A 19,381-nucleotide genomic window follows, 5' to 3' on the forward strand; every position below is an offset into this window, starting at 1 on the left:
TTATACAATTAGGGGAGAGATTGTAGGGCAAGTGGGAAGCCTGTAGAACCAGTTAAAATTAGTTTCATTAATTTTAATAATTCTCATTCGTAGAGCTTTAAGTATAAAGGATTTCTGTTTATTTGATGAGAAATCTCAGATTCCTATATAATTAGAGAAGAATGTGATCAGTCACAGTATGGGTTATTTTGGAAGCAAATTCCAAACATCTCATTCTTTATCCCTATTAGTACTTTAGGAGGTACCTCTAAAAGATATGGCACTTAAAAACATTGTTCCACTTAAACATCTTCTCTATAGTAATGTATTTTCACACTGCCATGTAAATTTTGAAGAGCATTTTCTTTTTCCTCTATTATCTTCTTAAGTGTATATTGGGTATTATTTATAGAACATGTTATCATCATTGCTTTTTTTTTTTTTTTAATAAAAATTAATCCAAGGATGACTTTTTAGATAGAGTAAGTCCATGGACCCATCCTGGACTGAACGAGAAGTCCTGGAATTTCAATCCCTAACCGTGGGAGGATAGTTTTCCTCCAGCAAGTCATTTGGTGTGCTTTCAGAGTGGGCCAGGTGCCCACTGCACTGCCCCAGAGGGTCTCACTGGGGAATTGTACATAAGACTGGAATCCAAATGCCTTTCTTCACATTGACTCACTTGCAAATGAACTGTTGACAACTGTCCACCTCTTCCCACCTGGTTAAACAACCAACCTTGCCTCGACCCAGATTTTTTTCCCTTATGATAAATACTTCTTTCTTCTCACTCTGCTTTAATCACCCACGTCTGAGGGCCTATTGGTAGTTTTTGCTGAAAACCAGTGATGAAGAGCACAGGGAGCCAATAGAAGTGAGGCTGTGACTCAGTTGGTTCTGTTGGATCCTGTGGTACTCATGGAGTTTCACTCATGAGTTCAAGAACAGAAATCTCAATGCTGAGGTGGGAATGCAAACCTTATAAGAAGTATAGAAACCTCACCCTCTCTGCAGTAACAAATCTCTTTGGTTCTTGGGAGGTATGATAACATGTCAGCGGACACCTAATCATTCCCACTGAATGGATGTTTTCTTCTCTTTTTGTCCCAGACACATCAACTGGATCATTCTGCTCATTACCTGCGTCTGAAATTTCTAATAGAAAACAAAATGCAGTTCTACGTCCCACAGCCCGAGGAGGACATTTATGAGCTGGTAATGTTTATGACTGTTGTCCAAGCACATTCTGTAGGAGATTATTTTCAAATTGTGTGTGCACTTGTGTTAATTGCAGCTGGTGGAGAGGAATGGAGTTCTAGAATAAATGAGCTTCATCGGGCGTTGTGAAGTTGGTGGCAGTGGCCTTATGTAGCACAGTATTTCCAGAGTGGAAATGCTGTCTTGGCTTGGCCGAGGAGCATTGCTGTGCCACTGTGAGATGCTGAAATCCAGAGCCACCTCTCGGAATTTTAAGCCTTTTTACCAGGTCTCCTGGCTGCACTGATGGTCTTTTACCATCTTTTACCGTTGGGAACTCTGAAATCAGCTGGGGCTTGTTAGAATAAAAGCTCTAACTCCAGTTTTCTGTGACTTCCACATGCATAGCAAGACCAAAGTGTCAGATCTTGTGGGTGAAAAACACCTGTCATCTCATTGTGTGTCCTAGCTCTCTTCGTACGAATTCCTGGGGACCATTGTGTGTTTGTATTTCAACAGACTTGGGACGTGGATTCCAAACCAGACCTGGCTCTCTATATCAGGCTTACTGGCATACCGACATTAGAACTTGGCAAAGTAGTGAGATGACAATACTTAACGTCTGGGGCTTTACAAAGATTAGAGAGAATGACTGATGTAGTAATGCTAATGGTCGTTCTTCGAGTAAACCAGTGACAGGTTCCTTTTTCTAGCTGGTTGGTGCACTTTACAGTTCCAGTAAAGAATGATCTCTCTTCTGGAGATCTTTCTGCCTGGTCTGTATTTAGTCATCCCTCTGGGGGCCACGCTGCTGCATGCCGTGTCTGTGTGAGTGATACAGAGATGACTTCAGACTTCACCAGAGACTGGAACTGAAAATGTAAACCCAATGTTCTCTTTCTGGAAAGGGGAAGAAGCATGGTTTAAAGACTAGTGAGGTTTTAAGGCACCTTTATTGGGGTATACTTTACATGTAATGAAACTCTCATGGGTTTTCAGCACACGATTTTGATGAGTTTTGACAAATGTATACAGTCACGTCTCCACACCTCAATCATAATTGGGAACGTTTCTGTCATCCAAAAGGTTACCTGAGGTCCCTTTAAGTGTTTTTAAGGATATGTAAAAGAGGGAGTGCATTTGTAACTGTCTTGTCATGTTATGTAATAGAGGAGGATCAAAATGAGTCCATTTTCAGCCATCACTTGGTAAGTGTTGATAGAAGAAGCTGCATTCAACAGAGAATAATATATGCTTGCTCAGATGTGGAGAAAAGCCCAGTATTTGTACTCTATGAGTGGGGGCGGGGGGAGTGTGTTTCCTTATTTTAAAAAGGGAAATATCAGCTGGGCATGGTGGCATGCACCTGTTGTTCTAATGATTCTGGAAACTGAGGCAGGAGGATTGCTTGAACCAAGGAGGTCAAGGGCAGCCTGGGAAACATAGCAAGACACTTCCTCAATCCTGCCCTCCACTCCCAGATAAAACCCCCAAAAGGGAAGTGCTTTGCTGATATCACTGGAATAGCTGATAGAGCATACACTTAGTATCTTGGGGTTAGTGAATTGTTCACATCCTAAATTACAGAGATTATACCTTGCTATTTACCATGTCCTCTACACATAAGAAATTGGTATGAGACATTCTTTTGAAATTTTATTGATTTATTTTATTTTTACATCTTGGCTATTGTATGGTATTATCCAACATAGAAGACTAAGGTGTGCCAAGCTTAGTCTGTTTGGATCTACAATTGCTCTATACATGATATAATTTAAAAACAAATGAATCTGAACCGGGCGTGGTGGTGCATGCCTATAATCCCAGCAGCTCAGGAGGCTAAGGCAGGAGGATTGTGAGTTCAAAGTCAGCCTCAGCAACTTAGCAAGGCCCTAAGCAACTCAGAGAGACCTGTCTCTAAATAAAAATTTTTAAGGAGCTGGAGATGTGACTCAGTGGTTAAGTGCCCCTGGGTTCAATCCCTGGTACGAAAAACAAACTAACACACAAAAGGTAGCCGAAGGAGAGAGAGACCGTGCATTTTGTCTTGCCCTGTTGCTGGAAACCTCTAGCCCAGAGACCCTAAGGAAGCAGATATTACTTGCTTTCATGCTCCATTTTTCCCAAGGTTCTTAATCTTTTTATGCTTTGGATAGTTTGGCTGCCTGAGGAGGCCTCTAGATCCTTTCCAGAATAATGCTTCCATTGCACATGGCTTAGTGAAACAGTTACCAAACTATTTTTTAATTAAGATCATGTATGTGCTTATTAAATGACAAGGCCTAGCAATAGGTCTAGTAGTAGCTGTTCTGAAATAGTGATGACCATATGTAATACCATGAGATATCAGTAACAACTGGAATGTGTTTTGAAGATAACTGAATTCTTTTCATGACAAAGTCATGGGCATTGTTTATGTATTGCTCTTTGTTGCCTATGTGCATTTATGATTGAAGGAAATGCCAACTTTCATTGCCATGTGCAATTGAAGTATTATTCTGAGAAGGGATCTAGAAGCTTCACCAGGCACTTATAAGTATAAAAGATATCCCTCCCCCCATCATCCAAGGTCACAGACCATGTGAGTTCTACCCATGGGTCCTGATCTTGAATTCCTGCTCCTTGGTCATTAATGCTGAGTATATAGCATCCCAAGGCAGGGCCTTCTGAACACCCAGCATTCTGGATGCCTTTTGAGAGTGTCCAGATATTCACTTTAAGGTCCCTTTCTAAACAAGCATGAGTCCATGCACTGTTCATTGTTTTCCCAGCTGACCCTATTCTGATGTTGGTGCCCTGGGGGAGCGTACAGGCATTTGAAGTTGTTTCCTTAGAAATGACTCATTCATATATGATCCCCCTAAATATTTTATTCTATGCTATTGTTCCTGTCAACCATCATTAGTAAGATCAATAATGATTAGCAAAAATGTGTCTTAGATTTGAAAGGCTATTCTGAAGGGTCTAGTATTTTTATTTTTGTGGTTAGGAGAGTCTCTTATTTATGAATAACCAGGAATAGCTATCTATTTATCCTCTTTGCCTGTTGTGTTAATGTAAGTGACCCTGTTTGGCTACTTTTTCATGATTAGTTGATTGTCAGGTTCAGCCCATGGAATGATCGTGAACCTGGTTGGACAAGCACAAGCTTGTCAAAAACCAACACTAAATGGATTTTTCTTAAAGTGACAAGTGGAAATAAAGAGCTTGCAGAAACACTAATCAATTTTTATTTATTCTTTATTTATTTATTCATTTGGATAGCAAATATTTAGTTAGCATTGGGTGCCTGGCACAATCCTAGCTATTTTAGACACTGTGGACTGTGGACTGTGGATGTACAAACTCCTGCCCCCTCCCACCCCCCTGCCAAAAAAAAAAAAAAAATCCTGACTTCTATTAGGATCTCTATTCAGTTTGCAGAGATGATGACATAAAAACATGTCAATAAAGAAGTTAGGGCAAATGGATGTCGAGAGATGGGGCACCTGCAAGCTTAAAGGTAATGAAATTGAGGACACGTGTCTTGGAGGTGTTTTGTACAAAAGTGTCTTTGAGGGAACAAAGAGGGCAAGGGAAGAGGAAGCTAACCTGGTCTGTGATGAGTATGAGTGAAGAGGATCAGGAAGGTGGGATGCTGGGGGAGGGGAGGCAGGGAGCAGGACAGGCCATGCAGGGCCTAAGTGAGGAGGGAACCTCGGGAGAGAAAGGACATGGTAGGTGGCTTCCATAAACCCACAGGTTGGAGTAAACCAACTGCTGGTTGAAAATATTAAAAACCAAAAGGTTTCATTGTTGCTGATCTGTACTATGTAGTTAGGCGTGTGCTGGCTCCACCTGCATCAAACAGGTACAGACTGGTTTTTGTCATTATTCCCTATGCAATATATTGTAGCAACTGTTTGCATAGCATTCACATTGTATTAGATATCTATATAAGCAGGTGATTTAAAGTATATGGGAGGTTGTGCATAGGTTATGTGCAAATGCTATGTCATTTTACATAGGGACTTGAATGTCCCTTATGTAGAGGGTGTCCAGAAAGCAGTCTCCCACGTTACCCAGAGATGACTGTCTGAAATTCGGTTGCAATGGGCTCATTGTGGCTGCCTTGTGGGACTTAAGGTGTCAGGCAGAATTGATTTGAGGCCAGGGAGCCAAATTAATTTATGTACTTAATTTTTCTAGCAAGAGGTGAAGGGCTTGGTCTGGGGCACCCCAAGGAGACATAGGAAGAATGATTGATTTTGTGAGAATTCAGTTGCCTGCAAAGAATTGCCTGAAGTCTGGTGATCTTTTGATCCACTTCTTGAAAAATAGGGAAACGTGCAACATCATTGTTTTAATCAAGTAAAGGAAATTGTTAAAGGTCTTTATGTATAAAATGACTAAATTAAAATGTTTCTGCCTCCAGGTGTTGCAGTTGCATTGAAAATATATTTTCAAGTGTAAACCCTTCTTGAAATATATATATATATACATATTTATATATATAAATAAATAATATATAAATATATAATATATAAATATATATATATATATATATATATATATATATATATATATATTGATCTTTTGATTAAACCTGGCCAAAGCCAGGTGGTATTACGCAAGAGTGGGAAAGACTACACAAAGCCCTCTTCTTACTGGGTCTTTGCAGAGATGATTGGAGCAGTTATACACTGCCCCCTGGGGGAAAGCCTTGGTTCTCAAGGATGTTTAAGAAAATAAAACTAAGGCTGTGTTCAAGTGACCTGAACACAGTAGCTAATGTTTTAATGAGCATTCTGTGGTGTGTTGATATATATTAACTTTCCTAAATTTGGTATTCGTGGTTTTGGTAACTGTATTTTCTGAACTAAAAATTAGTATAATTGATTTCTTCCAATGAACTAATTTATTTTTAGGAAGCATTTATGAAGTACACAAATAAAACCGTACTCCCTTTTGCCCTTAGCATGGTGTATTTGCTGGAAGCTTCTTTACATTAGGGTGTCGAAATAGATTCTGGCTATCTATTCAATGCAGGCTGTTTTCTGGGCTCCTGGGTCCTAAGAGTATGGCTCACCTCCCAAATGGCCAAAGCAAGTAAACAGAAAGAAACTGGCATTCTTTTCTACTTGCTCGATTAGGATGATTTATGAGTGAATGAGAGGGTGGTGAGGGATGGGGCCAGGTTTAGCTGTTCACCAGGACGGTTTTACTGCTACAGGACAGATTTTTCTGTTATTTTCCTTGGCTCAAACTGCATCTTCATTTCACAATCAAATAAGTGTTTAATTCCATATGAGCCTTTGACGTACTTATTGTTTTTGGAATTTTATCTTTAATTTTGAGTTGCACGTTTTGGCTTACTTACGGAAGCAAGTTGGTTTTCTTTACTTTGGTACCCAGGAACCTGTTTGGGAGGATCACAAGCATAGTGGAAAGAACTTCAGCTCTAGAGAAAGCAAAAAACAGCTTCAAACCCCAGCTCTGCCCATACTGGCCTTACCGATTTATTCAAGTACTTTCCCGCCAGTTTTATTCCCTTCATCTGCAAAATGGAGATCACAGTTTTCTCATAGAGTTAGTATGAGATAGGCAGAAAGACACAGGTGGAACTTCAAGAAGTTGTGGTCTTGATGATGGTAGGCAGACATATGATAACAAAACAGCAATTAAATTAAATGGCAGCGTCTCTGATCTCTCCACTCTTCACTGTTCTTATCTTGGCTTAATACAGAAACTCTTTCTCTAGGCTTGAGTTTTTAGATGGGAAATTAATTTATGTACTTAATTTTTCTAGCTAATTCTGTTGAAGTTCAGTGGCTAAAAGAGAATACCTTCTGTTCACATAATTTGTTTTCTGTTTCAAGGCTAACCTGTGTCTCTACCTGTCTGTACTCTGGTGAACTTTTTAGGTAAGAGTCATACATGAACAGAGAAGACTGGTAGCATGGAGATTTTGCCTATTTCCATGTGACCCATGCCAGCATCAGTACAACCTCTTTAACACTTCCCACCCCAGGACTAGAGATTTTGATACTTTAGCATTATTTTTCAGGTCTGTGATAGATGAGTGGGATAAAAATAGACACACAGAGTGATGTTAGGGAATTATTTAGAAACGAAGCTGTAGCTAAGTTTGGGAATGTGAATTCTGGTTGCTGCTTTGACTCTTAATAGGTTCCATCCAGTGAGAAGATTGTGATGTGATGTGAATTTCCATTGAAGTATCAATCATGAAAAAATAGATTTATGAAATGATGACCATTCCTAAGAAGTTATTTATAATGAAATCCTAATCAGACTCCTCTTTGTCATTTGCAGCTGTATAAAGAAATTGAAATTTGTCCAAAAGTCACTCAGAATATTCAGATTGAGAAATCAGATGCGGCCGCTGATAATTACGGTAGGTTTGTCTGTCTTTGGTGTTTGTGTTCAAGTCACAGCATTTCCTCTGTTAAACATGTACTGATTTACAACTCAATAAAAAGTCTTTGGGGCCTATTTGAAACAGAACACATCTGGCTCCTCTACTGTTCAGAGCAGCCAAACTGGGAAGAAAAGTGATACTTTAAGACTTCAGCCTTAATTTTCTTCAGTAGAATCTTTGGGATTCTACTCTCATGAAAACAGGGATATCTTGGGAATGGGTTATTTTATAATATGTGGTGCTCTACATATGAAGGGAGTATCCATAAGCATTCCTCTCCCAGAGACATAAGCACTGTCTGCCCAACAGGTAATGTGGAAGGGACTTATTTTAGTGCTATATCCAGGGTCCCCAAGCCACCCCCAGGTTTGCTGACTGTCCACAAGGACTTCACATAGTCTGATCCATGACTGTCTATAGCCAAGAAATGACACAAAGCAAAATCAGCAAAGGTACACATCTGGGGAACCCTGCCTGAGCTTCCACAGTTCTCCCCACAGAGTCTTATCAGGTTAATTGTGATAACCACATGGAAATGCTGCCTACCGGGGACATTCCTTAGAGACAGTGCCAGGGCTTTCCATGGGAAGCTGCTCATGGAGACAGCTTTTGCCCAGCACAAAAAATTCTGGATGCTCAGGAGGAGAATGGGTGTTTACCATAAATCATGTCGCTTTTGCAAATAGTTTGGGTACCAGGAGCCATGTAAGGATGTCGGAAACTCTCTTCATGTACAAGTTCCCAGAAGCTAGCCAAGGACCAAACTTGTAAGCAGGTCTTTCAAAGAATCGTATTCGGGCCCACTATGTCAATGTGTTTCTACATTCTGGTGTGATCAATTATGTAATTCTTTCCATATGTTTAAGAGTAGTAGTCTTCTTTACTTAGTCTTAAGCTGTTGTAGGTTTTAAATAGTAACAAAGTTGGTGCTTGACTAAAGTGGGTGGGGAAATCCGTTCTGTGCTGTATCAGTCAGGAGTAGCAAGGTTAGCTGAGGTAACAAGCAGTCACCAAAGCCCAGCAGCTCAAAACAGTGAAATTCTTTCTCATGTTTACCATGCATTCTGTGTGGGTTGTTATTCCAGTACCCAGACCTTGAGCAGCTGTCACTTGGGACATTGTGGCTTGTGGAAGGGAAAGAGAGGAGGTGGTGAAGCAAGTGTGTGCTCACACACAATCAGTGGGCACAGCAAGTTGCACAGTCAAACCTGCCTACAAGGGTGCAGAAAAGTATGGGCCTACTGTATGCTAGAAGGAGATTTCCACAGGAAATGACATAAAGACCGTTGCATATGCACACTTAAGATTTCTCTCTGAATCAGATTGTTGCTTTTTAGTGTTTGAAGGTCTTCAAACCCTTTTCTGAACAGCAGGATATTATATTCCTTCCGCACCTTCACAGGCAAACAATCTTTGTCTCAGAATGCTCATTAGAATGTTTCTATCTGATGAAAAGAGTTGAATTTTGAAGCCCTGGCCACTTGTCTTACACCTTTACCCTACTTACTGCTTGACCTTAGGACTAAAAACATCAGAAGGCTTGGAGTATGATTTGGATGGCAAAGAATCAGTGTTTACAGAAGGCTTATCATGCTGAAGCGTGGCCTCAGTGATTAAAGCCATAATTGGTGGCCTTGGTATAATTAAGTGTCTGGTCCTCCAAACTCATGCTCCATGATGATTGTTGTTTTTCTCTTTAGTTGATTTCATTTCTGTTGAGTGAGGTTAAACTACAGAAGGCTGAATTTCCAAGCCCTTGGATTCTTATTCTAATACTGAGTGATTTGGGAAATCAGAAATAGGAGCTTGGCATAAAACTGCAACACAGTAGCTCCTCATCATCCTTGGGGGAATGTGTGACAAGGTATTGCACAGATACTTGAAACTGTGGACAGTACCAGACCATGTTCACTATGTGTTCCTCTGTGTACATACCTATGATGAAGTTTCATTTATAAGTTAGGCACATCAAGAAGTTAACAATAGCCAATAGTAACATAGGACAATTATAACCATATATTGAAACAAAAGTTGGCCACAGGTAACTGAAACCATGGGAAGTGAAATTGTGGATGGAGGACCACTGGGGACCACTGAACTTGGTATTTTTAAAATATTATTTTATTAAAATGACCAAGTTGCTCCCAGATGCCACTTCCCTTCCGATCTTGAGGGTGTGGCACCAGGCAGCAGTCCACATGGTATTGTAAACAGCACCTCTCAAACTCTCTGATGCAAAGAAGCAGGTGTTTGGGTTTAACTTCCAGCCTTTTGTAACTGCCACTCCTTTTGTAAAGCACCTGGCCCCTTGCTTGGAGGTGGTGGCAATGTCCAGTTATGTATGGAGTTCTCAGGGGTAAGTCTTGGTCTTGCCCTTATGTTACTGTCAGTAGCAAACACTTGGCACCAGTTCCTGAACTTTGCTTTGAAAAGGCACTGATGTGCATGGCCAGTGACCTCAGCTGAGCCATTTCTTCTCAGTGCTCTGATTTCTGCTGGGATAAACTATTCCACTTGCCTGTGGCTGAGCAGGTTAAAGAGCACCCGCAATTGTAGGAGACCTGCTTGCCTCTGACCTCAAGAGCTACTAAGGAGTCCAAAGTCAGCTAATCTGCATCCAATGTTGACACCTACCAAAGCATGGCTTCCCTTTATATGCTCGGTTTATATGTAAGGAAAAGCTAGTAGCACATAGCACCAACACGCACACACAAACCCTAACAAGACAAGACAGATGCTGCTTTCTATTTTACAACACTTGAGGAAGGAAAATATGAACTCACCATCCAGCACGTGACACAAAGTTAGAGTTAACACTGAGTTAATCTCTGTCTCTTGTTTTCCTCTCCACTCCCAGGCCATACTGTGGAAAGCAGCCCAGATGGTTCCATGATTCTTAGACCCAGCATGACACCCAGGCTGCCTTCAAGGCCAGTAGGCACCAGCTCAGCCACTGAGCATTCCTCTTCTCTGGATGCTTCTGATCCTATTGTATTTGACACACGTGTCCTCCTTAGGGTGGAGTGTGGATATTCACTGTATCCTGGACTCCAGTTTTGAGTGTTCCTCTGGGTCTCACGTTTGAATTTCCAGCATGAAGAATCGGGTTGTCCATTGTGGTAGTTGCTCTTAGTTTCCTCACGTGGTTTTCATCCCTTTCTGCCCTCTCAGGATCATCGTTCTGTTTTCCTCACACAACACCTTCCTGCTTTTGCAAGTGACTGCCTTCCAGGTGGTGGATAGGTTGGGTGTATATAAATGAGCTCCTTCTGCCCCCTGTTGGCAATCATTTTGGACTGTGTTTGACCCATTTGCTGAGAATTAAGAGTTTTGCTCTTTTATTTAGAAGAGAAAAAAATATCTGATTTTGCCAGTCAACTCTTAAGATCATTATGTTCTTCAGTCACCTCAGAATAAACCAGTTGTAGGGTGTTGATTGTTTTCTTCATTTTTGTCAGTGCAGGGGATGGTGACAGAGACCCTGCAGCAGGCATGTGCTGTGTGGTTCAGTGGGGGGAGCTGTCTTTCTGGAACACTATAGAAGCTCCTGTTGGCCTGACCCCTAGAGAGGTGTCTGGCAGTATGAGCCCCAGGACAGAGCAGAGTGCTCTTCACATTTGCACATTTGGGCTTCCTTGGGTCTTCTTCAGAAAGACACATTACCCTTTTTTCTGCCCTCTTTCTGGTCACAGAGAGTTTCCCATCAACTTGAGAAGTACATTTTGCTTCTCACATCCTTATTTTGTACCCTGTTATCTGGTGCAAAATTTCATAGTCATTTGTGGTCCTCGGACTGGATGGCTTCCTGGCTCTCTCTCCTTGTTTTTAACTTCTTGATTGTTAAAAAGAAGACCGAGGAAGGAGATGATAATAGAGATAAACGTCTGACCTATCTCTAACAGCTTTGGCTCACGGTGATTTAGAGTAGACCCTCAACTTTGCCTCCTCTGCCACCTTCTAAATTAAGTAAGCTGCTCCCTCTGCACCCCGTCAGGGTGCATTTGTTTTTAGGAGGGAAAAAAATTACTGATCTCAGAATTTTATAGAATTAGGTATTTCAGAGAGGAGATGCCATTCCATGCAGGATGGACTCCTACCCATTCTTTGCCTTGCCATCCCTTTGTTCTGTAATAATAGATAAATGGGGAGAAAACTGCTGAAATGCAAATAAATATGCCTGTGTTAAGGCTAAGGTCACTTCAATGGTTCATCTATAAAATATTTTTATTTCATTGAAGCTTCTTGAAAATCTGAAAATTACAAGTTTCTATCAGAATGGCATTCAAAATAGAATAGTAGGAAGCCTTTGGAAAGTCCTTGGGCAGCTTTGTGCCATTTGCTCTCTGAGGGAGTTATAGTGCCCAGGGTGTGGGCATTGGCCACAGGCAACTTTGCCCACATAGGTTGTCCATTTCCTGGTCCCGTGAACTAAACAAAAACCCACTTGTTGACTTGGACATGACCTGAAAAGTCTCAATGAGTCCCTGGTACCCAGCTTTGTAATGAAGTACTCCTTTTCTTTTTTGCTTGTCTGTTTTTTTAAACCACTGTGTCCTTTCCCTCAGCATTTAGGCAGTGATCCATAAATAGTGTGAGATTTTTTTTCCCCAGACTTGAAATTATTACACTGTGTTCATTCCCGTGGACCTTTTAGGAGTGTGTGTCAAGAAACTTTTCCTCCAGTAGAGTAGGAGTTGGTGTGGATATTCAGCTCACTCATGAGGAGTTTGTCACGAGGCCATCCAGAATCAGGGTGACCCAAACTAGTAACCAAAAGAGTACCCAGCATCCCTGAAATGACCCAGAGTACCTGGGTCTTCCTCTGTCTGTTCTGAAGTAGTAAGAAAGCTGAAGATTAATTAGCTCATAATCCTATGATCAGAAGTGGAGTGTGTAATCAATTAATTGGTTTTAGTTTGTAAAGTGAGTTACTACTTATCCCTGCCTGCAGAATTTTGTTAAGCAATGCCCATATGGCAGTACAAATACATGAGCACATCACGGAGTGGGACATTTGTGACAAATCCTAGGGCACAATGCAAGGGACCCTAGTGAGGTAAGCTAATCGGTTCTATGCAGCAGAAGAGAGTACGTAAAAGGCAAAATGGTGACATTTACCAGAAATCAAGGTAAAACAAAATAGCTTCTTCCAAGTGGGTGGTTGGGTGGGTAATGTGAAGATTGATGCACCAGGTGATAGTTACTTTTATAGGGAGCAACTTCTTTTAGAGTGATCTAAAAACACATTTTTCTGCTTTGTAAAACAATCTGAGTGGGGTAAGGCTCTGGCTCCAAACTATAACCCAAAATGTTAAACACACCTGGTTCACAGCAGGAACTTCCTGTTTGCTAAACATTCAGAAGGTATGAGTCCTGGTTCTTTCGTGTTTTGCAGGGTTTTCACTTTCTTCGGTGGAAGAAGATGGTGTTCGAAGGCTTTACGTGAACAGTGTAAAGGAAACTGGTTTAGCTTCCAAGAAAGGTGAGTCTGTGAGTGTCATGTCTGTCTTTCTGCAATTCCCTTTGAGTTTCTCTGGTTGGTGGATGAGAAAGATCTGCCCAGAGGATTCTTGTGTGACATGTGTTTGAACATTGGCACATTGCAAACCCTTCCAAAGAATGAGGATTTATTCTAACCCAGGTGTGCAAGAAATGTCATCTTCTTGGGTTTTAAATCCGATTTGGAGGCCATTTCTGTGGTGCTGGTGGGAAGTTCCATTCAAACCACACTTGGTGGTTCTGCATCTCTAGGAGGCTGTGGAGGTTTGCAGGGGGTTCTGCTGGAGCAGAACTTGTGGGAGGCCTCTCTGCACTGGTCGGAGCTGTCTGGCCCTTGCCGGAGTCGGTAGAGTCTTGTGAAGCATATATACTGTTGCTTCCATTCCTGGAGAATCTTGGCAGAAGTTGAGAACCTAGGGATTCAAGATCCAGCCCTTGTGCCCCCGCCTTGCAGAACTCTTTCCTACCACATCCTGCCTTTTTCCTGTTTGCCCTCAAAGGATTCATAATGCATTTAGGCTGCTCTTGGAATCCTGAATCTCCATCCTCTTTCTACTCCTGGAGAATCTTTTTAGCCTGCATTACCATCAATCCTCCACATCCATGGATTCTGCAGCAGCAGATTCAATTGACTGCAGATCGAAAATAGTTAGGAAAAAAAAAAAAGTTGAGTCCTTCCGGAACTTACAGACCCTTTTTTCCTTGTCATTCACTATTCCCGAAACGATACAACTATTTACACTGTGTTCACACTGCGTTAGGTATTAACACGCAATCTAGAAAGGATTTCAGGTATATAGAAGGATGTTGGAGATGATATGCACATACTGTGCCATTTCACATGAGACACGTGGGCATCTACAGGTTTTGATGTGCTGGGATTGCCCTGGAATCAAGCCCCCGAGGATCCCGAGGGATGACTGTATTTACTCACTGTGAGTTTCCGAGGGTCACTGTAACAACAGCCACCAACTGGGTGACTTCAAACTACAGACGCTTCTCTCGCAGTTCAGGAGGCTAGATGTCTTAAACTAGCATTGGCAGGATCGATTCCTTCTGTGTCTCTCAGGGAAGAATGTGTCACACGCCTCTTCCTGGTGCTGGTGGCTGCCGGTCATTCCTGACATTCCTTGGTTTGTAGCTGTTATCAGCTTTTGCCTCTGTAGTCACATGTCCTTTCTGTGTGTCCCTCCTGTCTTTACCTGGCCTTCTAACAACACCCTCATTTAGTATAACACTCACCCTAAGTCATTTTGAGCTTAATTATATTTGCAATATAATATAATTACTATATCATTTTAATTATCTCTGCAATATACATGCCAGCCTATTTCCAAAGAGGGTTACATCCTGACCCTCTGGGTCGACGTGAATTTTGAGGAGACACTATGCATCCTGCTATGCTTACTGTAGTAAGGGTTTCTTCTTGCTGTGGAATTTTTAGATTTGTTAAGACAGTGGTGAAATAACACATGTTGAATGTCACTGGCAAACTTGCCTGGGACACCTGTCCTTAGAGGTGTTTACCCCTGTGTCTTCTGTTAAAGTTGGCTGAATAGAGCAGCCAGGGTACGGAGGAGTGTGGCCCTCCCCACTTCTTCCACATTCTGGATCAGCATAGTTCTGGATGGTTCATGGCTCGCGGGCTGCCTGTGCAGGTTGTTTGGCCCTGGGCTGTAAACTCTGGAGAAGCGCCACCCACAGACACGGCTGTGCCTAGAAGTGACAAGGAGAGGGCAAGCGGGAAATCAAGTCAGAATTATTTATCTGCCAATTGTCGTGAAGCAGGACTTTCCTTCCTTTTCCTTCAGTAATTTCTAGGTCATTGACAGCCTAGAGGCCAGAGTTTGATACAGACACATCTCTCAGCTAAGCCCAGAGATGATGACAAGGTTTATTCCCCTTCGAACCCCAAAGCCTGATCTTTATCTCCTTAGCACAGTGAGTGTGCTGGTTGGTGTGGCCCCGGGGTGGGAGGTCTGCTGCTGTGCTGGTTTCAGTCACATCCTGTTTTAGTTCAAAGTCCTGGTATTTGATGAAAACAGACGGTTCTCAGCTCCAACCCTCTTCCCCCACATAGCGCTCTTCTCTACAGATGTGGGAGTTCAGGAGCATTGTCCTCCTCTTGGGCCACAAACTGCCTGACACCCACATGTGGGCACCCACATGTGGACACCCCCTGTGTGGACGGCAGTGTCAAGAGGGTATTGTTAGGGTATTATATTGTGTTTTGTTAGATCTAGTCTTCAGTTGAAGACTCAGTCCCCTCTCTCCACCACCCCTGGTAATGGCCGACCCACTGTGGCCATGCATCCTCCTGTGGGTGACATCTGATCATAGAGTGTCCTCCTCCTCAGCCTCCAGCTCCTGTGTTAGTGGAGTCTGCTCTTCTCTGTAGCCAGACTTTGATAGCTGTCCTATTGTGACGACTAAATCTTTTCTTGTCCAGATGCCACACTTCCAGAGCCTTGAACCACTGACTAGAGTGTGGAATCCAAATCTGGTCATTGCTCTTTGGACACTATTGGGATCTCAGTGTCCCTCTTAAAATGACCCTGTTGCAGCCAGGGAGAGCCCAGTGGGATGTGGCCTTATTGGATCTGAATGTTCCATTTGCACGAATTCAGGTTCGGTTCGTTTTTCTTTACTTTGGTTAGCCACGATGGGCTGTTGGCTAGACGGCGTAAACCCCAGATTCCACACCCACCTGCTCGCCTTCACACACGCGCTACCCTCGGTGGGAGCTCCTGGTGGCTCCCCTCACAAAATTGACATTTTGTGTCCAAGTATGGTATTTTGCACTTTATTCACCGTGGGCATGTTTATTTGGGGTGGTCATTCTACTCTTGGAGTCCCCTGAGGGGACTGTCATCTTTAGTTTTTTCCTGATGGCCACACAGGGACCGAGCCATCAAGAAAGCCATGTGCCCTGTTACTCTAGACAGCTTGGATGCTTCCAGCCTTTTCCCATGGTCAGTCATTGTTTCCATGGTGACCTGGGGATTATTTCTGAGCAGGCTGCAATTCTTTGTCAGACAGAAAAGTTCTCCTGTTTCTTCTAGTGAACATTAACCGTGAGAGCTCGTGTCTGGTGAGTGGGTTCCATGGAGTTTTACCCGGTTACGTCATCTGCTCTCATGTAACCCACTTTCCCTCTCACACATGAGGAAACCGACCCTGGAAGAGAGTCAATGGCGTATCCATAGTCACAGAGCCATCCCACGAGAGGCAGTGAGGGAGGGATCCAGGTGGGGGACGTTGCTGGCCATTATCATGGGGCTTCCTCCTCCTGCTTACTCATACCTGTATTATGTTCCTACGGTTGCCATAACAAAGTACAACAAAAGGGTGGCTTTCAACAACAGAAATGTACTTTCTCACAGTTCTGGGAAAAGCCAGAAGTCTTAAGTCAAGGTGGCTATTCGAAGGTTCTCTAGTGAATCCTCTCTTGTTCTCTTGCCTTGTCTGGTGTCTGGTGGCCCCAGCTCTTCCTTGGCTTGTGGCTGCATCCCTCCAGACCCCTTCTCTGTCTTCATATGTCTCCTCCCCTTCCTTCTGGGTCTCCTCTGTGTCCTTACAAGGACATTTGTCACTGGGCTTAGGATCAGATGACCCAGCAAAAGGTTTTCTCAAGTTCCCTAACTTAATTACAACGGCAAAGACACCTTTTCCAAACGAGACCATGTTCACAGGTTCTGGCATGTGGATATTTTGGGGGACTGTTCAATCGACTACCCACTCCTGTTCTGCCACTCATGTGGACCTAGAACTTCTTTTTTGAAAAACCTCATCTGTGTTTTTGATTTTTAAGTCTTTTTGTACTTACATTAAGTTCCTTTAATATCTTACTGTAAGTATTTGTGTTGTTTTAAGAAAAGACCAAACAAACAAAAACCCAAAACCTTGCTTTTCACAAGTAGAAATTTTTGTGTGTTCAATCTGAACCTTAGGATGCCCAAATCTTTTACCTAACAATGAAATTAGCTTCACAGAATGTTGCCTCCGATAGGGAGAAAAACATTCTTATTTCTCCTCTGTTCCCTCTCCAACCATACTGTTTCTTGGAGTATTTTGTGGTAGAAAACAGATTTCAAATATTTTGGAAACCCGAGTAAGGATAACCAGGGTGTGTGACTCAGTCAAACTGGGAACTGAGAACCTCTTTGTAGAATCATTTTTTTTCAGAATTCAGAGGTGGGATCCCAGATACCTCAGGTCACTTCTCCCTTCTGCAGTTCACTTGTCTTTGCCCTTCATTTACTTCCTTTTCTCAGTTTGTTTTTCTGCCTTAGCATTTAAAATAAGAAACACATCTCTTTTTCCTTCTTAGCTGAGAGGATACTCTTTCTTTCCATGTTCTTCCCTAGCCTCTCCCTTTCTCCAACTGCTAGAATATTTCTTCCATACAGGTTTGAACTGCTCCAGGATTAGTCACAACTTCTTGGTCTTCCAGGTTGGCTTGTTCTGGACTGTTCCATTGGGTCCCAGACTTAAGCCCCTCCCCCATCATGCTTTGCAAAGGTAGCAGCAGAACTCTGGGGACTTCCTGAAAGATATTCTCCCCAAGGTCCCATGTCATTAGAAAGGGAGGGGACAGAGTATTGCATTTGCATGTATACACTGTTGGTCTTTAAGTGTATTTGGAATAAGCTTCACTTGTGAATTTGTAGCCAGAGGTTTGGGTTTTATAGAAATGATCAGTAGACATGAATGTACCCCAAATATCCTGATTACAGCACAGAATCATTGGAAGATGGCCAGTATTTGCATTTGTGAAGAGAAATTGGCAGATGTTTAGAACACATCAATTGAATAAGGAGTGAGTTTGTTTAGGTGATGTATTGAGGTCAGGACAGGCACACTGAGTCCAGAACCTTCTGAAGTCCAATCCCATGCAAGCCCCCGATTATCACTTGGAGCACTGTAGCCTGCTGGCAGCAGCACTTGGGGCTGAGGCCCCAACCTTGAGAGCTTGGTGTGCCCTTTCTGACAGAACTTGTAAGTTGTTATGTTCTGATTTCTGCATGTGACATTAAAAATTTTCCACCTTGCGTTGGCAGGCCTGAAGGCGGGAGATGAAATTCTCGAGATCAATAATCGTGTTGCTGGCACCCTGAACTCATCTATGCTCAAAGACTTCCTCTCACAGCCCTCACTGGGCCTGCTGGTGAGGACCTACCCTGAGCTGGAGGGCGGACTGGAGCTGCTGGAAAGCCCACCCCACCGAGTGGACGGCCCTGTGGACCTCGGTGAGAGCCCCCTGGCCTTCCTCACCAGCAACCCAGGTAGGCACAGGGCTGGGGGCCAGAAGAGCGTCATTCAGCCAGGCCCTGGGAGGCTTGCCTTGTGGCTTGCATATTTCAGTGGGCTCCCTCTGCCTTGCATGCAGAATAAGACGTGTGAGATGGGCTGATTACCAACTCTGTGCTTCCTGTGCAGACTTCAAAGGGTCAAGGAGTGTGTTTTTGTCGGGGAATAACTGTCTTTCTACAAATCTACCTGATCTCCATAGAAAGCTTTATAATGTGTTTGCTAATTTGGAAAAAGACCAGGGACTAGAGGTCACCATCTCTTGACTATGGATAGAGATATGGAGATACCTACTGGGAATCATGTAAGAGGCTGAGACCCTCAGTCTTATCCCAGTCTCCAAGCCACCCAGTCCTGCTTCTCCTATTGAGTGAAAGGACATGGTCGGGATGCCCAGAGTGGACATGTGTGCAGAATAGCTCTGTGGTCTCTGGCTCTCGGGCTCTTCCAACCTAGAGTCTAAACGTGCACCCGTCTGCGGAACCCCCTGCCCTACCCCATCTGCTGCTCTTCCTCTCCTTCCCGCTCCCTCTGGCAACCTTGTGCTCATCCTAATGGAAGCAGCTTGAATGCTACCTCCCCTTGGAAGTCTTCCTGGGACCCCACAGAGTTTGCTCCCTCCCCTCAGCTCCTGTGATCCCAAAACACCTTTCCTGTGGGCTCTAACCATATGATACTAGGCTTACTCTCTCGTGTCTCTGTCTCCTCTCTGCTTGTCTCCTGGGAGTGGGTTTAGGTTCTTTGTCTTTGTCTTCCCTGCTCTTTGCACATAGTTTGCTACACCGGTGACCCATTCCTGTTCAGCGAGAGGTGGGCGAGCGAGTGAAAAAATGGACAGAGGGATGGTTCTTGTTTAATTGTCTCTGCCTGGGTTCTGGGGCCTGGGTTTTGGAAGTTGTATTTCGGAATTATTTTCTCTTGACTTGGGTTAAAAAAAAAAAAAAAAGTCTTTTAGTTTTCACATCTGAGTTGGGCATT

General features: G+C 43.0%; 1 protein-coding gene across 2 annotated transcripts in view; it reads left to right on the forward strand.

Annotated features, from left to right (window-relative positions):
- The window catches only part of TIAM1 (TIAM Rac1 associated GEF 1), a 361,699-nt gene that overhangs the window by 288,637 nt on the left and 53,681 nt on the right, over window positions 1–19,381 (forward strand). For both annotated transcript variants that reach the window (XM_079156417.1, XM_079156418.1), the window contains 4 exons: window positions 1,090–1,194; window positions 7,489–7,570; window positions 12,990–13,076; window positions 18,154–18,378. In XM_079156417.1, coding sequence (XP_079012543.1) covers window positions 1,090–1,194; window positions 7,489–7,570; window positions 12,990–13,076; window positions 18,154–18,378 — 499 coding nt within the window. The remainder of the gene's footprint in view (window positions 1–1,089; window positions 1,195–7,488; window positions 7,571–12,989; window positions 13,077–18,153; window positions 18,379–19,381) is intronic.

The sequence above is a fragment of the Sciurus vulgaris genome, assembly GCF_902686455.1.
Source record: "Sciurus vulgaris genome assembly, chromosome: 10".
Classification (NCBI taxonomy): Eukaryota; Metazoa; Chordata; class Mammalia; order Rodentia; family Sciuridae; genus Sciurus; species Sciurus vulgaris.